The sequence below is a fragment of the Pipra filicauda genome, unplaced genomic scaffold, assembly GCF_003945595.2.
Source record: "Pipra filicauda isolate LSUMZ 115617 unplaced genomic scaffold, ASM394559v2 scaffold41_size5083284_pilon, whole genome shotgun sequence".
Lineage (NCBI taxonomy): Eukaryota > Metazoa > Chordata > Aves > Passeriformes > Pipridae > Pipra > Pipra filicauda.
In genome coordinates, this window is record NW_024104554.1 from 2614980 (window position 1) to 2635040 (window position 20061).

Sequence of the window (20061 nt, forward strand, 5' to 3'; positions counted from 1 at the left end):
GAACAAGGAATTCAGTCACCACTTACCGCAGATAGGCAGATGTTCAGCTATCCCCAGCAAAGTAGGGCTCCATCACATGTGACAGTGACAAACACCATCACTACGAATGTCCCCTCCTTCCCCCAGATTTATATGCTGAGCATGACCCCATATGGTATAGGATGTCCCTTGGATCATTTGGGGTCAGCTGTCCTGGCTGTGTCCCCTCCTAGCTCCCTGTGCGCCTCCAGCCTCCTCACTGGTGGGATGAGGTGAGAAACAAAAAAAGGCCTTGGCTGTGTGAGCACTGCTCAGCAGTAATGAAAACATCCCTGTATTATTATAGTGGATTGACCCTGGCTGGGTGCCAGTTACCCACCAAAGCCACTCTACCGCTGCCCTCTGCAACTGGACAGGGGAGAGAAAATATAACAAAGGGTTCAGGAGTTGAGGAGTTGAGATAAGGACCAAGAGAGATCACTCACTGATTACTGTCATGGGCAAAACACTCAAAATGGGGATATTAGTTAAATTTATTCCTAACAAAATCAGAGCAGGATAATGAGAAGTAAAATAAATCTTAAAAGCACCTTCCTTGCACCCCTCCTTCCTTCCCAAGTTCTACCTCCTCCTCCTCAGCGGTGGTGGGAGATGGGGAATGGGGGTTGTGTTCAGTTCGTCAAAGGTTGTTTCTTCTGCTGCTCAGGGAGAGGTGTCCTTTCCATGCTCCCATGGTATCCTTCCTGTGGGAGACAGTCCTCCATGAACTTCTTCAGCATGAGTCCATCCCATGGGCAACAGTTCTCCACAAACTGCTGCAACGTGGGTCACTCCTCACAGGTGCAGTCCTTCAGGCGCAGGCTGCTCCAGCATGGGTCATCCACAGGGCCACAAGTCCTACCAGGAAAACCTACTGCAGTGTGGGCTCTCCACAGGTCAGCAGGTCTCTGCCAGTACCCTGCCGCAGCACAGATTTCCCACAGATTCACAGCCCTCTCTTGGGCATCCACCTGCTCCAGTGTGGGTCTCCTCCACAGGCTGCAGGTGGATCCCTGCATCCCCGTTGACTTCCATGGGCTGCAGAGGCACAGCTGCTCCACTGTAGTCTGCACCACAGGCTGCAGGGGAACCTCAGCTCTGGCACCTGGAGCACTCCTCCCCCTCCCTCTCCACTGACCTTGGTGCCTGCAGAGTTGTTCCTCTCATATACTTTCATTCTGTTCTTCTTTGGCTGCAGTTACATCTACTCAATAACCTTTTTTTTCCTTCTTAAATATGTTATCACAGAGCCATTACTATCACTCCTGATGGGTTCAGCCTTGGCCAGCAGCAGATCCATCCTAAAGCCGGCTGGCATTGGCTCTGCTGGACATGGAGGAAGCTTCTGGCAGCTTCTCACAGAAGCCACCCCTGTAGCCCCCCACTACCAAAACCTGGCCACACAAACCCAATACAATTATCAACCCTGTTTTCAGTGCAAATCCAAAACACAGCCCCACGCCAGCTACTGTGAATTAACCCTACCCCAGCCAAAACCAGCACTCCAGGGTGTGCATGTCATCTGATAAACCTACCCAGCAAAAGCATTCTACTCACAATTGTTCTTTCTCTTCTCTGGATTCAAATCTGAGTCCATGGACCTGAGTATTATCTCAGTGCATGGAATGGCGTGGTCACTTTGCCGTTATGCCCTGCAGCATTATTCATCCCCTTTCCCAATCCAGCAGCCTGTGCTTTTGAGCAAGAGTCATTACAACCAGGCATGCTGTTCTCTGGGATGCTCTAAGGCAGCGGAAATGTCTGCGATCCAACTCTCAGCTCAAGAGTATTGTGCACCAGGATATTAACTGTAAAACTGACAATATTGCTTTGGTGCAGAGGCTTCCTCCAGGCACCCACAAGACAGATGGCTTTATCAGTACACAGCCATTCACCTCTGCAATGCAATTGAGAAGAAGTACAAGCAAATTTTCAACTATCTTTGCTAAGCAATTTTACAGCTGTCTATCTGAAATTAAAGCACCCTCTCTTGGTTGTGCTTTGCATTTTTATAGTGACTGGCAATCTTTTTTCCACAGTGCTACGCTCAGCCTTCCATTGGGTTTTTAATGCTCACAAAAATACGTGACACTGAGTTAATGAAGATGAGTGTTTCAGGCTGTAGGGAACCAAGCAAAGGAGAATTCTGTGTAATCTGTATAATTGGACACTTCCTATAGGCAGTGTAAAAAAACCAAATCATTTCTGGCAGGGAAAGACTTCTGTGTAGAAGTTCATAGGAATGAACTGATCTGCACCTCATGGAAAGTTTTTGTAGAACCTATACAAAGGTCATCTTCCAGCCCGCAGCCTGTCAGTCGCATTCATGAAGTGAACTTTGGTTTACAGGTCTTTGAGGTGGTATGAACCAAGGACTGAAGCAGTGCATTTTTTGGTAAGTGGGTGTCTGTCTTTGGCTCAAATGAGTGGAAATCCATGAACACATCTTTTAAGTTGCAGTGAATTTCCATCAGAGTCAAAACAGGTCAGAGATAAATTTTAAGACGAAGCAGTCCAGATATTTGCACCCCCTGGTAATTGTAGTACCTGTGCTCCAGTTTCCAAATAAAGGTGTCATCAGCTTCCCATAAGAAGGGGTAAGACTGAAACGTGTTTAAAGAGTACTATTGCCTCGCCATCAGGGAAAAGCAGTAGGCATAGATTTCTATAAGCTGTAAAATGGGAGTTTACAATCAGCTCTGAAAGTAACTTCAAGGTGGGACAGTCTGTCACTGCAGTTCCCAGTTCACAGCTCTGCACTGAAAGCAGTGCACACTGGACAAGTCAATGTCTGATAATCAGTAAAAACCTTGTTGACAAGGCTATGATGCAGGAAAGAGGTAAAAAACTAAAAGGTGTTTTTTTTTTTAATCTTTGTATATTACTGCAGTGAATCCTTATGCATTTCCTGCCTTGGAGAAGGAATGTGGGAAGAGTGGAAGAAGTCCTCCCTCTAACTCTGAGTGAGGAAAAAAAAATATCCCAACAGCTTTTATTTCAAACCCTCCATTTGTCTGCATGTCTGGGAAGACCGTGGAAGTGTTGGTAAGAACATAGTAACATGAGAGAGGAATTCATACAGAGGAGGTAGGGAAGCAGGAAAGAAGAGTAGAAGGACACACAACTTGAAGAGGCCCATTTGCACATTCTTCATAAAGAAACACTTCCTACTTTTCTTTATACCCATTTCTTTCTAAGTCTGCTTCATCCTTTCAGAGATGAGAGAACAAAAACTGCCCATGTTATTAAAAATGCTGGTTCACCACTGATTTCTTTGAAGTGTGCTTTGATGTATTCTCTAGTCCTTTCCAAATAATTCAGTTGCTTTTTTGACCCCTTACTGGGTATGGAGCTGACATCTTCATGGAATCATTATTTTAATCCTGAACAGTCCTTATCAGTTTAAGCAATTATGTGCACCATTTTGCAATGTCCTACACAGAATTTCATCTGCCATTTTATCACAAGTTGTCTGTGGTCGTAGTGCTTTTCTGCAGCTTTGCACAGTCAGCTTTTGATTTTAGTCCCTGTGATAACTGTAGTGAAATCAGCAGTCTCTGTTCTCCCATTATTCATCACCTTTTCCAGGTCATTTAAGACTTTGCTGAGCAGCACAGATCCTGACAAAAATCCCATAGGATTGCGTTAGTGATTTCCTTCCGGTGGGAAAATGTTACATTCCTACTTTTGTACTTTTTCTTTCATATTTTTTAATTGCTTATTAATTCAAATAGGATCTTCTTAACCCATGAGAGTTCCTTTTTAAGGGCTTTTTTTTCCTCCATTGAATTTTAAAAATGCACTTTAGTACATCTTGTATGCTTATTTGTCAATTCCTAAAAAAAAATACCAGTAGGCTTGTGAAGTGTGTCTTCCCTTTACAGATGCTTAATGGAGTGCATCCCAGTATATTTTTCCACGTGTCTGGTCATTCTCTTCCCTGCAATGGTTCCTACTGACTTGCTGAACAAGGACATCATATCCACTTATCTGTAGTTCCTCAGATCACCCCTGAAATCCTTTGTAAAAATTAGCTATTTCCCCACCTTCCCACCCCCTGACACACAAAATTCCCAGCGAGAGGTTACACACTGCAGCTCACGGTTGTGTTATTTCATCCTTCGCTTGGTTTAGAGCTCTTGGGTGAATTCCATCTGGCCCTAGTGAGCTTTTAGAGTTTTGTTGTGGGAAATACAATCTTTGAAGAGAGAACTCCATGCTAAGTCCAGTGGATCTTAGTTCAGTGCAAATGCTCACTGCTTGTGAGCAACTGCTGCAAATGCTCACTGCAAATGCTCCCTCTTGTTTTGATTTCCACTCCCATGTAATTTGAATTCTGTTCTAGTAATTTCTGCTTGGCCTTACAGTCAGACATCCACAACACTTCATCAGAATAAAGACTATCTAATGAAAAAGTAAATGTTACAGAAATTGTGTTCTTTGGATTAATCTATTTTTCATGCTTTATTTCATATTTATTGTGTAGATTGTTTTACCCTCTTAAGTTGATGAATCTTTACAGTGTTCAGCTAGAGAGTTCACAACATGACATGTACCTTTACATGGGATTGTGCCTAAAAATAGACTGTCAATAATGTTAAATAACCACAATTGTGCTAGCACAGTGACATGCCAGAAATAATAGAAGTCTCTTTAAGGGATTAGAACATTTAAATTGGAAGACAGACAGTAAGGGATGGGAACTATGTGTAATCAGCAATGTGAAGGCAATTGCAAGGAACCAAAACAAGGGAACATATCAGAAAGCATGCAAGAACAAAAAATCAGCTAGCAAGGTTCCCACTAAAGCTATGTAATTTAATTTGAAGTTTTGAAGGATTTTCTGTCATACTTGGAAAGCTCAAGTAATTTATATCTTCTTATACTTCAGTTTAAAGTCTTACGAGAGAATTTACAGACCTTTTTTGGTTTTAGTGGATTAATTCACTAGCCTGTTGCATTGGAGACACACAGCATACAGGAGAATATATTCAGGATGCATCAAAGCATTTACAGTTTCTAAATCAGAAACCATTTTTGGATTTTACAGATCTAGATATCCGTTGCTGCTAAATGTAAGAAACTTTCCCAGGAGACCACTAAGGAAGACTTCATATTCTCTGGATGTTTAGTCACATTTGCTAATGCAGGAATGGTAAATGTCAGTAAAATTCTACATTTTGATAATAGCACTAGATTATTTTAACTGTGATCACACGTAGAACAAGTTTCAGCCCTTCCAAAAAGAAGATTGTACAGAATTGTTTAGAAGGTGGAACAGGAGCTTTTGTAGGATTCATGACTCACAATTTATAAAACCATATGGAATATAGTCACCCACACATTTTGACTATCTGAAAATTTTGTTTGAAAAGAGCAGAGAGGTAGCAATGAAATGACTGGCTGAAGTTGAGTACTTCTGTTGTAAATCAGAGCCTTGGAATTAGAACCAAATTTGTGGTCATACTTTCAATGTATCTGTGTCATCTTACAATGAATCCTTTTCTATTCTGGAGTCCTGGTACCCCAAATATTCCCACTGCAGCTATATTTTCACATGCTCTGAAACAAATGAAAAATGTCCCTAGCTACAGAAGAGCACTGCATACAGTATGTTAAGGTCTTTCACACACATAAAGTGTGGCAGTTCTTTGCAAGCCATCCAGTCATTCACAGGCATTTAGGAGATCTTGTGACCTATCCTCAGCTGCCATACCCAAATATCTGCTTCTGGAATTGTATGTTAGAAGGCTGCTGCCTAAACTCTCTCACTTGTGTGACTCAAAAGAGATTTGGCATGTGTGTAACAGGGTTGCAATGTGGGAGATACAGGAGGAGGAAGAACCCTGCTCAAGAGTTGGTTGCCCATTTGCTCATGGGCACAGTTTTACTGATAAGATTTCTCAGCAGCAGTACAGCACTGCTGGGAGTGATCTGTCCAGCTTTTTACAAACAAGTTCAAATTCCAAAGGCTCTGACCTGTGTGTATATGTGCAGTGGGCAAGTTACAATGGCTACACAGGTAATATCTGCCAGTATATCTGTACACTGTGTATCAAGATGCAGAAGATATCTGGGATGCTGTGATGAAGCCTGTCATGATCTGAACACTCTGTAAATGGAATGAGGGATGCCCAGGAGGACATGGAGTCTGACAATCCAGCTTTTAGTCTCATCAGCCACAGAAGCAGCGAAGGACACAATGTGAAGAGTTTTCTCATCACAGATTGTAATAAAATTTCTCACACCAACTCTCACAGTGAAAAACACCCACTGAGGACTGGATAGCCAGGAACACATGTTCAGCCTGGTGCAGGAGCCAGTATCTGGTGGGTGTCTTGGTATAGTGGACTTCGGGGAGCAGAGCAGAGTGAGAAAACATGCCTTACTCCTTAACAAGCTCTCCTCTCTTTCTTCAATCTCTTCTAAATGGAAGGGAAATTTCAGGCTGTTCACAGGAAAGAGCCTAGTGCCTTGTTTCTTTGCAAAACAGCAGCCATTGTACATCATTCTTTTAGAGGAATAAAGAATCTACTGTCATGGATTAATAGCACCTAAGTGGCACACACAGTCACAGGAGTGATGATGTGTCTCGCAACTCATGTATCCAGATATATCCATTGGGGTGCCATAGGCTTCTCTAGTCAGATCAGCAGTGCCTTGGTAGCTGAAAAAATGACTCTATGTTAAAGGATGATACCCACCTTCTTCACAAGCTGTCAGGATTGTACTGTGTGTCCTTCAGTGCATTACCTTGCTTAAGTGGTGTGTGCTCTGAATACTGGGATTATTTCAGGACAGTGCATCGCACTTGTGAGTAAACGGGACCTCTGTTACCAAGTGTTTCCAGAGTTAACTGGGACTCTGGACCTCTGCTGGAAGTTTGTCCACTACCTGCCAGACATGAACCTTCCCAGAATAATGGCTATAGATATAAGTCTGTCCACCAATGCACCCGAACAGTTCTCAGGTTAATGAGCACAGCTCTCAGGCCAAGTGTTCCAGCTTCTCTGGTAGCAAGTTGTGCTGGTTGACTTCTGAACCCACCTCAGAAGCAGCAAGGCATAAAGTTGTTGCTCCAAAAAGACAGTTGTAATTCTGCTATGCATTTTAAACTCAACCAGCTCTCCATGAGTGGATATTAGGCAAGATACAGCAGGGAAGTGCCTGTGATGCAATGTCACTTGCACAGCAGAGGCAGGCAATCTCCCCTCTGCCCACATCTGCTAGAACAGTTTTCTATTGCAGTCCAACCTACAGAGTCTGCAAAACTAAGGTGGACCCAAACACAGAGTTGCCAGTGGTTGGCATGAACATAGCAGCATGTTTTTGAAAGGTGCTAGTTTCCATGAAGGTCTTTAGACCTTCAAGATCGCATAGCTCTCTGTTAATGCCCAACTGATGGCTCACAGTAGCAGTCAGTTCTGTAGGGCAGTGACTGTCTGCTGGGACATCGGAGATTGTCCCCACAGTGATGATGTATCAGGTCAGACAGTAACTGTTTATGCAGAGCCTTAAATTCAGTACTTCTCATGTGCTTACTTTTCCGTGTAGTGGGCTACTCAATGTTACTAGTGTTGCTTTCTCTCTATGAAGACCTCCCCTGAGTGAGGGGAGATGAAGCTTGGCTATTGACCACATACAGAATTTGGGGAATGAGGTAAAAATCAGTGTTCAAGGACATCCTCACTTATCAATATTTAAGAGGAGAGGAAGGGTTTGATGATCCTCCTTTTGTGAGGTTAAACATATCATCTTCTTGTAATACATGCTTTTCATTTGCTTTGGTCATCTTCAAAGCTGTTCTTCATGACACCTTGTAGTAGGTTCATTTTGAATTCTTCTGCTCTAATCAGTGGGATGCAGTTTTTGTGACTAGCTGTATTTACACTGTTAATGTCTTTGTCTGTGCTAGTTGTACCAACTCACTGTACTAGCAACACTTCTTGCCCCGAGCTTAACATAAACATTTAAAATAGATAAATTAGAATGGGAGTTTAGAGCAACTAGTTCCAAGGCTGACATCTGTGCTAGCCTTATCTGGAGCTAGGAGAGCGGTATCCAGCCCTGCTTGACCAGAACTGGGTTCCAGGTAAGCTCTGTTAGTGGTGCCTTTGTGCTTTGCCAGTGGCAGTAGCACTTACCTACCTTTGCTTTGGAAATGCTTACGGATTTTTTTCCCCCTAGTTTCTAACAGATAGAACCTGCAGCATTTTAAGACAAATTTTGCTTTCATGAAAGAAGTTCTCCTTTCTCCATAGCAGAAATGAACTTTATTTTCAGCTATTCTTTTGCTGTTACATTTTTGTCAGCTTCTGTTCTCTCATCCCTCAATGGCATCAAAGCACTGTGGGTAGGCAGGCTGCAAACACAGGAATAACCACGTGGCAGTGGAGCTGTGGGAAGTGCAGGAGTCAATTCTCAGCAGGAAATAAACGGATAGTTTAAGCTACTTCAGTGGTAACTCCATAAGCCTCAGCAACACAGATCTCTTGCTGCTGTATATCTGTAACCTTAGATGACTTTGAGGACTGAACTCTCTGTAGTCTATGCCTCAGCTCATCTACACAACACTGCAGTCTTCTTTATTGATGGTATTTCCTACTTCTATCATCAATATATTCCAATGCATCTCCTTAATTTTGTGCTTCACAAAGATATTACTGTGTGATGCAACAATACAACTAATATTGTTCCTGTTCCTTGCCTGCCTCATCATCTTAAAATTCATTAACCACCCTCACATCCCTCCTTAGCTCTGTGCTTTGCTGCAATGCCTAAAAAATTTGCAAACAGTCTGACTGTGAGCGAGCTGAGAACATTGCCTCGCATGCCAGGCGATACGTTCTCTTTGTTTCCCTGGGCTTCTTCAATTGGTGGCAACCATCTGCCTCTCCACAGACTGTAGGTTCTTTGGGGTAGGACCATCTCTTCCTTCTGTAAGGTGACAGTGCCCAGTCCTGTTACTCTGACAGTTACATTTGGCTTAGGCAAAATTCCTTTTAGCTTAGCTCTAATTTTTAAGTAATGCACAGAATGATTTGCAAGGACATACTCTCAGATCTAATAAAAAGCTCAGGATTAGTCATACAGTTGTGTGTAGAGGAAGATTTGCTGGTTTGTTTTCTTTATATTGTTGATTTTATTGATTTGCCTGCAAAGACAAACCTTTGTGTTTACTCCTATCCCGCACAAAGGACGCAGTGAAAGCCATAGGTAGGTTCAGAATCCTGCCCTGTATTCCTCCACCCTGGCCTCTTTAAGGATGATGAATTTTAGAAAGTACTTCTTTAGTTAAATATCTGGATTGTTTTCAAAATTATGACTTCCAAATGTCACGGTGTCATCGAAGTATAGAATGAAAATTGTGAATGTGTTATGGGAAATCCTCTTGTAAAATTTTGCCCTTGTATCAGTGTGGAGGGCCTAGAGTAAATCAAGCTTTATGATCCTCAAAGCCAGCAGGGAGTCTTGCTTTAAACCATTTATTGTTCAGCACATAGGCAGTGCCCTGCAGTGTTCTGCCTGCAGTCTGTTCCCGTCAGGTAGGAGAAACCACTGTGGGAGACACCGGCCCCAACCCCTTGAGCATATGGTGGGTCACAAGAAACTGTTGCCCATCAACATGTACACATGCCACCTGCCTGAGGTGCCTTGGGGCTGCTAAAAGCCTCCTGTCTTCAGGTGTGCAGCCTGCCTTCCCCTGGCAGAGAGGGGTGCCTGTCACCCCAGCCACCCGTGGGGCGGGATTATCCCCTCCTTGGGCTCATGTTCTTGCTCTCACATTGTCAGTATGGTGACCTTGCCCCACCAAAGCCAGTAATGTGGCTGTGGCAGGTTCCCATGGGAAGCGACTGTGGCAATGGGAGAATCACCTGCCTTTCCCCTGCCTTTGCCACCATTGCTTGGGGCCCAAATAATACCCATGGGTCAGCACACACAAGTCAGCAATAACAGCATTGCAAGCAGGAACCACCAGCAGCAGTCCGAGCAAGTCCCAGTGAGACTTGTGTGCTTTTTGCAAGGGGCTTTCTGAGATGACCCTGCTGCACTGGGGGGACCCTGGGGAGGCTGCTCACCCGGGCACCTCCATCACCTCTTCCTGTGGTTTAACTCCCACACCTGACCTGCTTGCCTCATTCCTCCCTCACTCTGCTGCAGGATGGCTACAAAGTTCTTTAGAAATAGATTTAAAAAAAAAAAAAAAAGAAAACAGTGAGGGGGGGAAAAAGCATTTATAGTTGTAGGCAATGGACTGTGGTGCATGTGAGAGTCAGGGCCTGCTACCATCCAGAGTCTCAAGTGACGTAGGCCATTGCTATTCCAAATCCTGCAGGGATCTCCAGTGGCAAGAACTGACGAGGAGAAAAAAGTGGTATGGGACCCTTTCCTGAAGAGAAATTTCTAATCCAGAAGCTGAACTATTGGTGTAGACGGAAATGTTGATGTAACTGCCCTTTTGTCAGGATAAAAATGAATATGCTAGGAAGTATCTGGGAAAATGAGCTGGAAAGTCAGAATCATTGTATGGAGCACAGGAAGTAAGGAAAACTGGAAAGTTGGGCCTGATATTAAGAGATAACATATTTAAGGATCTGAAAGTGCATTCTTATAATGGGAGAATCTTAGAATCATTAAATCTGGGAAAGACCTCTAAGATCATAAAGTCCAGCTGTCAAGAGAAGCAGAGGCCTGTGAAAGAGAAACCAATGAAGTCTGAGGCATATAGAGAAAGTGTCAGGTCCAGGGATGATTACTGCCTAAATGTTTGAGGCATTTGTCTCAGGGTGGCTTACAGCAGAGACTGCAAAATCTGCCAAAAGAGCAGGGCCCTGAGCCCCCTGCTGCTGTGCTTTCCCTGCTGCTTGCACTGAGCTGAGGTGGGTGATGTCATGTGCACTGCGCTCTGGAGAGACAGGGACATGCAGCACTGGCAACATGGAGAGCTTTTTGGGGAGTGTCAGTCAAGAAGGTGCTTCTAACAGTGTGGAAAAAATTTATTTCTGTTGGTTAATTCCTGCTGCGTTTGGGGAAGCAGCCCTTGCTGGTGACAAAGGCACAGGATTACAGTGAAGGAACTTGTAATTTCATTATTAATTTCTCCTCTTAATGGAAATAGAGCACAAGATGGTGAATATTGACAGCTAGGTTCAAAATGTTCCTTGTCTTTAACTTTGGGGAGGATATCAGCATAGCATTGACATTCTCAGCTGCTTGATACCTGTTAGGAAACAGTACCCCCATGAAGCAGTGAAGGCATTAGTGGATGAATGAAGTGAATAGTCTGCACAGCCCATGGGATCCCCATGTATGTGCCGAAAGAGGCCTTTGTGGCTTGTTGGCCAGTCCCTTGCCCAGGAGGGGCACGTTCATCTCTGTATCCTGGCAGTCAGGACTTAATTTTCAGAGGCTGGAACTTCAAAGTTCACCTGAAACAGCCTATGAGGGTTATTCTTTCAGAGCCCTTGGGCAACTAATACAGATTTTGGTAACACCTGCAATTACAGAAAATGTTCTATAATTCAGCTGTGTTGAGCATGGCCAAGAAATCCTTTTTAAAGACAGCTGTGGTAGTCAAAGCATATTCTTTCCTTTCCCTTTTATTTTCTGCACAAAGAAACTTGTTTGGAAAGCTCTCCCATTCTGAATACCATGCCACAGGAATCTCACTGCCATTCTCCAAATGGAGAGAGTTACACAAGAAATGGCAGAAATAGGTAGTAATACATTTTTTTGCACCTTCTGGAACTCCGGTACTGCAGTAAGGAGGTTTTTCTTTGAATGTAGGCAAGGCTGGAAATTTAAAGGAAAAACTCAGTGTTCTGTGTATTTCCGGAAAAAGGTGGACTCTGCAACATTAGCCTTATCCTGCTCTGGGCAGCAAGCACAGGCAGTCTCCTGCTTGTTCAGGAAAGCTGGCATGGGGCATACAGTAAGAAGAATTTTTCACAGTACTGGTTTTCATCTCAAATGCATTTTGGCAGATACTGATACACTTCCTGTTAACTTCAGGAGGCTCCCAATTTTATGTTGATTGCTTCCTGTTAATACAGTATTTCTTATAGATAAGGAACACAGCACTTAAGGTTTAACATGGGGGCACTGTGCAAGTTGCATATTATGAAACAAAGGAACCAGCAGATTGGCAGGTTCCCAGACTCTTGCTTTTAGCGTCCAGAGAAGCTGTGGAAATGTTCAAAGCCACGTTGGATGGGGCTTGGAGCAACCTGCTCTAATGGAAGTTTTCCCTGCCCATGGCAGGGGAGTTGGAACTAGATGACCTTCAAAGCTCCTTGCCAACCCAAACCATTCTATGATGATTCGCTGATGGTGATTTAGACTGACACTATAGGAGGAGTTCTACTCAAGTTAACTTTTTTTTGAATGAGACATAACTCTGCTGGTGCCAACAGGGTTGATGTGGTACAGAGATGGTGCAGCAAAAGGAAAATGAGATCTGCCACTGCGTGCTGTGTAAGCCAGAGCCTCAGAATCAAACAGAAGTGTTCCTTTATATAACATTAATTAGGCATCTGCTGAAAAGAAGATGAGTTATGAGAATTCTTGAAAAGTGGTATCATTGTGGAATACCTAATATAGAGTACTTCTCCAAGTAGAAACATATTTCTGCTCTTTTACAGCAGAAGTATTTCTCAGACAGCTTTAGGCTGCCGTAGCAGAGAATATAGGGGTGCAAATCAGCACTGATCTCTGGAACACTTGTGATGAAAACTGACGTGGGTTCAATGTGCTCACTGGTGCTATATTGACTTACACCACCTGAAATTTTTACTTTGCAAGTAGGACTGCATCTGGAGTCAAATTCTGCCTTGCTATCCATATTCAAGGTTGAATGTATTGATAATGAAAAAAGGGAGCTTTCTCAACACAGTCTATCCATGGACACTCCTAAAAGATGGAGAAATTAATTTTGTAAATTAGATTTTACCGCCATTTCTCACATAGTGTGCTATATGACTCCAGGAACAGAACTGAATCCAGTGAAAAGAGATCACCGTTAACAGAAAGCAGTAATAACAGTAAGTATCAGATTAGGTATTTTTAGTGGTAAAGATTTAGCAGTAGAGAAGTAAGCAAGAACATGCATAATGCTGAGTAAAAGAGAACGCTCTTGGGAAAGAAATAATTTATTTTTAAATATGCCTCCAAATAACCATGTAATATTAGCACATCCTTTCAACTTGGGTCGTGGCTGCATTAAGGTTCCTACCCAGTCAGGTCAACCTGTGGGTATAAATATATGCTTTAAGTTATGTAAACACCATCCAATCCTACACCATCCAATCCTATTTGCGTCGTCACTCTATGACACGAAATGCTATAATGACCTCCTTTTAGTTTGTCCAGTGCTATGTATAAAACAGGCTTAGGTCCTTTTCTTGTTAAGGAGGTCAGCTCTCTTAATGAGCTTTAAGCATTCCCAGAGAGTCTTGCAATATTGCAAGACATACCTGGCCCCAGGCAGGACAGTTATGGCTCTGCCAACACCTAAGTGGTGCAGACAGATTCCATGTGACAGGTTATGTAACTGAGCTGGGCTTTATATGCCCCGGGACCCAATGCATGTAAAGGGCTTGAGGGAGAAGAGCATCAGGTGAGGAAAAGATGTTTGCATACTGTGCTTCTTGGGGTGCTTTTGGCATTGTAGCAAACAATATTAGGCTTAATCTTATGCTTCATTAAGAGGTCAATTTGTAATAAGTCCGTGGGATTTAGTAATGATTTGTGTGTTCTAGAATTGAAGGGGCTGAAATTCTACGAAGACTCAGAAATCATGATGATTCCTCTCCGGAGAATGACACCTGGGTATATAAGGTTGTTGCAGGTATGAAATTATGTGGGTTTGGGGTTTTTTTCTGCTTTTAATTGATCTTCAAAGTACCTCTGTTTCTCTTGACCAGCCTTATTTTATTTCAAATTATTGCATGACCAACCCAAGGGAACACTTGTTTCTTGTGGGTTAACTTACATAACAACACAAAGAAGGCTTAATTAAGCCTCTGCTGAAAAGCAATTGAATTATGATATATCTTGATAATTGGTATCATGGTGGAATACCAAATGCAGAATACTTGGAAGGAGTTTATGCTTCTGCAGTGCTAAAACAGAAACTGCTTCTCCGTAATTTTCTCTTTCAATGGCTTTGTGTATTTGGAGCAGTAGGAAAATGTTAATGGGAAGAAGGATGATGGCTTCCTGATCAACTCAGATGAGCTGTCAGTGAAACACTTCAGCCAGCTTCCATGGCTGTGATAAAGAAACCTCAGTCAGTGATGCACTCTGGAACACAGGGGGACATTCAATCATTATATGAAAAAAAATAAAAGCAAGCATAGAAAATGCTTTAAAACAGCTGAATAATTGAGACTAAAGCAGCCAAGTATATATATACATATACATATATATATATATACCAAAGTAGAACATCTTCCTTATTTTACTACATATTTTGATATTTACAGTGCATCTATCCTTTCTCTGGAAGATGTCACAGCTCTTAAAAATGTGATCTGCATCCAGAATCATAGGCTATAGTAGCTGAGAGATGATGATTGAGTAGTTGAGAGGCTGAGCTAAAGATACTGTGTTTCAGACCTAGCAGTGAATTTCTTTCATGCTTCCCTATATATCTTTTGGTATCACCCTACGTAGTAATTCTGTTCGGAATTTCCACTGTCTTTATTTATTCTACTGCTGAAGAAGCCCTAGCTAGATACATTGATCAAGGTCAGAGCACTCAGCTCTGATTCTTTAAGCTCTATAAAAACTGGAATATGGAAGTGAAAATCAGGCTCCTTGGAATCTGTTGCTCCTCTCAGTGGTGCCATCCATGCTTTCTGTTCATGGATTGCAAGGGAAATCATTAAAAACATTATCTGAGGCCTAGTCCTCTTTTCATGTACAAAAACAAAATGCAGCAACTAGAAAGACACGATATGTTTTAACTCGAAGAACCAGTGTGTATTGGAATTTGTATTTTGCTCTCTAGAGAGTCCATGCAACAGTGTTTCTGCTTCTTGGTTAATGTATCATATGTTCTAGGCAAGCAACAGGAACTTAATTTCTTTTCTGATTGTTTTTCAGATAATAGGTAATTGATTTTTTTTTAATCTTTACTTTGATTGTCTTGAACGAAGACTTTGTGTCTTGGTTGTACCTGACAAAGTGACTGTGTTAAAACTTGTCTGCTTGGTCTAGTCTTACTTCTAGAGCTCATGAGCAGTGTTTGTGATCCCTTTTAGCCTTGCTTTCCTGAATTAATATCTAACGTTCAAGGGAGCATCTCTGTGTTAGTAGCTAATCTGTGGGAGGGAAGAAATCTTTGTACTTCACTGAACAAGAAAGTTCCTTCTCCTTTATGCCTAAGCCTCCACATTTGATTCATCTCTCCCTCTCAGTGCGGTAGCCACGTGGAACCCCATTAAAGTCACCAAAATCAACAGTTGCAATTGAAAGAAAAATCGTATCAGAAATGTGTCCTTTCTTTTGCAAACTGATAAAAAGGGAGGCCGTCCAAAACATGCAATAGTTTGTGACAAATACTCTTCAGCAGAAAGCAGAATCATACTATGTTAAATGGCATGGAGAAGAAAGAAGTGCTTTGTAGGTTCCAAAGACCTTCTTTTGTGTTGCACTCAGCTGAATCAGCATGTAACTTGCCCTGTTTCTCCCACAGACTCAAGCTGCAGCAAAAATTGTTATCAACCCATCAGACACAGCACTGCAACGGGCAGCGTTCCTCCTGGGAGTGTTTGGGATCAGTATATCCAGCTACAGCACACATCAGCTAACTCAAACAAAGAGATTTCCCTTGACCCCTTAAGCTGTGTTGGGATGTGACCCAAGAAGTCCAGGCTTATGTCAGTACTGCTGATGAGTGGCTTTTCTGCCTCAGATACCAGTGTGGAGGTAATGAGACACTTTGCAGTCGTGGCTTCTACGTGCAAAGTTAAAAAGATGGAAGAATTCCAGACATCTTCAAGAAAGAAAAAAACTGCTATCAGAATCATCAGATTTCCAAATAACAAAAACCGTCTGTAAATACAATGGACTTCTTTTGTTATCCAGTGTATACACAGAGAGAGACCTAAAGGTATAAAAATGCGGTTACATTCAGAGTAGGTGTAAACAGGTTGATGGGGGTGCCGTGCTTCAGGAGAATTGCACTGCATTGCAGCTTTTGCAAATTGACTCTGATGCAAAGACTGGTTTTGAAAAGAAGTTAAAGGCAACATATTCCTCTAATAAGAGTTAGAACGAATGAAAGTAATCTCCCATTGACTCTTTTCACTATTCTATCTAACTAGATATGTACATTTGTGTGTATTACAGAATTTGTGCACTCTAGCCTTTTTTATTGAATCTTAAACATTTCTTGATGCCTTTTGAGTAGCAATGTCTGTGTATGTAACACAAGCTGGTAGTCTTCTGCCACAGCAGAGATGGCCACAGGCTACACCAGCCATATGGTGCTGGGAAAGGCCCATGGCTCCAGACCAGATAACTTCATAACTCTGTACAGTAACTCTCTGTTCTAGAAAGTATCAGTAAAAATATTGTGTTGGGTTTCACTGTGAAGTTCCACATCTGATCAAATTCCTCTGCAAAGCCAACTCATCCCATAATATACATTTTGATTAAAATAGAAATAGAGATTAACTTTTTTTCCCCTCCTTCTCCCTGTTTTTTTTCTCACTTGGTGCAATAGCTTATTCAAGAATGTTCTTTTACTATTGGTTTGAATTTTTCCAACTGTTTCTGATGTTTTATGTAAACATAGCTTTGTGGGCTCTTCTGTACATATGTTAGCATTTAAAATCCTTTGTTCTCAGTTACTAAATACAAATATTATTTGGGGTTTTTTAGTGTTTAAAATTATTACATCTGTCAACAGTGTATATATTCAGCCACTAAGGGGCATCCTACACAGTTGAATATTTTGAACTCTTCAGGTTGCTCATTCCAATATTACAAACCACAAATTGAATCAGGCTGAAATTTTTACTTTTTTTTTTTTTTAAACTGTTGTTTCCTCTGTTTCCTTTTTTTCTCATCCCCTCCAAGAAATGTCTCTCCTCTCCCACAGCTCTTGTAAACTGAAAATGATGAGAAAATCAGCATTTACAAGGTCATTTTTTCCAATGTACCAGGTCACAAATTACCTGCATCTTGTATAGACTTCTGTTTATATTTAAAAATCATATAATGCAATATTCCGACTTCTGCCTTCCCCTACAAGAAATGAAACAAAATACTTGAACCCCTTGACAAAAGTAAGAATGATACCTCTGAAAAACATTCAGTCACATAGACTGACATTACACAGTGGTCAGGACTGACTGACCACCACCACCACCCTCAGTATGCCACAGTTATGGCTTTTTAATCTATTTATATGATATTGGGCAGGCGCAGTTCTGTTAACTGATTTCCTGCTCCCATTCAACACAAATGTAAGACTGTTTTCAGGGCCATTACTATGCTAATGCAAAACTCTTCTGTTAGATGAAGGCTAAGTGCAATAACAACATCATTTTAAGAAGATATACTAGAATAAAATAAATGATAACTTGGCTGTGAGATGTTCTAATTAGAAATGATGCTCATAAGGTATGTGTACTTTTTTCACGAGAATTGCTTTGGATAGTTTTGAAAGCTTTATTTAGTACCAGGGAAAATGGCCAGAGGACAACACAGGCAATAGGTACATTGAGTGTGGAGAGACTCAATAAAGGTATGAGCCATAGGAGCCTCGGGAAAATACAGTGAAGCACCAGGGAGATGTAACTGAAATTATTTACAAAACAGATTTAAACTTGCTGATGGTGAATTTGGCCTGGGCTGAAAATCAACTTCAGGTGAAAAGTTGGCACTGCATCCAGCAGAAGATGTAGGCACAGGTATCTAACCTGTCTGTTCCTGCAGAAATCTACACCTAATATGTCAATTTTCTGAAGTTCAGCTGTCAACTAATGCCAGGCACAACAGACGTCCATGTGCCCTTCCCTTTCGCTGCTGTGGCTCCCTGGAAGATCTGCTTTCAGCCTTCCCCTCAGCCAGGTGAGGCTGGGGTGTGATTAGCACCCAGACATCAAAACCTTGTGGGGGGGCAACAACATGCCCATCTTCTCATCCTTCCTGTGGCTGGAAGCATAGTGATGGACTGGAGGCTGCCCAGAATATGCCTGGAAGCTAACATCCTCTGTCTCATTTTGTCCTGCTGTTGGTCAGAGCAAATACTCTTTGGCAGAGGAAGGAAAGGCAGCTGCACAGATCTCCCACAGAGGAGCCCGTGGCACTGTACCTTCCCTCTTCATGTTCTTCTGAAGGACCAGTGTGGTCCCAAGGGGTCCCAGCTCCTAAAGCAGGCTGGCTCTAGGAACCTGTCCCTGCTCTACATCCGCTACAGCAGGGGGCCCAAACAGGCAATTAGGATAAACTAAAACTTTATCCTCCTAATTGCCTGTTAGCTGTTTGCCCCCTCCCTGCACTTGCTGTGCCAGGGGTTTGGACTTTACCTATGTTTGCCACGTTTATAGACATCTAACTCAAGCCTCCAGGCTCAGTTTGTGGCTGGTCTCCCAAAATCTGAGTAGGATACCACTCTGTGCTGCAATTCCCAGATGTGCCTGTGAATGTTCTCTTCAAAGCTGTGAGCATGCCAAACTTCAAGCATATGTTTATGTCTTATTGAAGTCAAAGAGGGTTTAAGGAACATCCTCACATCCTTTGCCAGACTGAGGTATTTAATCTCTTCCTTGATCTCCCCCCAAAAAGTATTTACATTTTAAATATATTTGTACTTTTGTTTATATGGCTTTTACATCAAAAATGTTGGCAATTCATCAACAACTGAATGCTGATGAGAGTCAGGAGCCTGGTGAGCTTGGAGAGGTTAATGCTGCATTATTTAGTTTTAAGAAACACCAACAATGGATTTCATTTGGCATATAAATTGTTATGTTTGAGGACTTAGGCTCCAGGAATTACTTTTTACCTACCCTAGCTTGTAAAAATATTTAAATAGAAGCACTATTTAAGCTCGTAAATATTAGACTTTCTTTATAAATACACTTAAAAGCCATTTAATAAAAATTATTATGTTGGGTTTACCTCTAATATCAGACAAATATAGGTCAATATCTCTTGATGCTGAACAATGGTAACTCAACTAATCCACTTCTAGCAGCAGTAACTTCTCTAGTCTGAATTATGTCTTGATATATCAAGTTAATTATTTTATTCTTTGAGAAGGAATCACAAGAGATTTTGTAGCTGTTTGATTTTTATGCCTGAGTCCACTTCCTAAAGGCAAGTGAAATGAAAGTATTAAATAATCAGAAACTCAAACATGGTTTATATTCTCTTCAAATAGATGTAGCATAGACTGGAGACTTGTTTGCGATAAATGGCATTGCTAGTGAATATCACAGAGCATTCAAGCTCCCTTTCACATATATACTCAGTTATCTAAAGCAGGATTTCTGTCTTCTTCCATCAGGACAGGCAACCAAGGACAGTCACTCAAGGTAGCACTCATCTACTAGTCAGGGAAGTATAAAATAAAGGCAGTGTCTGACATATTTTCATGCATCTCCTGGAAATTATTTTTCTGCATGAAAATTACTGCTCTAGAGCATTACTTATCTCTAAAGTTAGAGCTGCAGATTGTGCACATCTCCTGATATATCACAGACCAAGAAGACAAACTTGAGTTTGCCTTAACAATGAGTGGAAGCTCCATCACTTCCTAGGCAGAGGTAGTGTCATCATGGTACTGAACCCCTAATTTGTATATCAAACTAAGAACAGAAGGCAAACAAACTGAGAAACCCTTCATTTTAGACCATGCATTTTTGCTAGTGCTAGATGCATGGAAGTCTGGCCTCAGCTGAGGTTTCAGGTGCTGCCATAGTGGTAATTAGCAAATTAATAAATTAATAAATAAAACTGGGGCACTGATGCTGCATGGGAGCTTCCTTCTTGAGATGTTCTGTGTCTGAAAATCACCTTTTCAACTGC

The 20061-nt window shown here is 41.9% G+C and overlaps 1 protein-coding gene across 1 annotated transcript in view; it reads left to right on the forward strand.

The window, feature by feature from the left end:
* The window catches only part of ERICH1 (glutamate rich 1), a 93025-nt gene extending 76322 nt beyond the window's left edge, over positions 1-16703 (forward strand). Inside the window, exons 6-7 of the mRNA XM_039385559.1 lie at positions 13776-13864; positions 15716-16703. Coding sequence (XP_039241493.1) covers positions 13776-13864; positions 15716-15862 — 236 coding nt within the window. The 3' untranslated portion in view covers positions 15863-16703. The remainder of the gene's footprint in view (positions 1-13775; positions 13865-15715) is intronic.
* The last annotated feature ends 3358 nt before the right edge of the window (positions 16704-20061 follow it).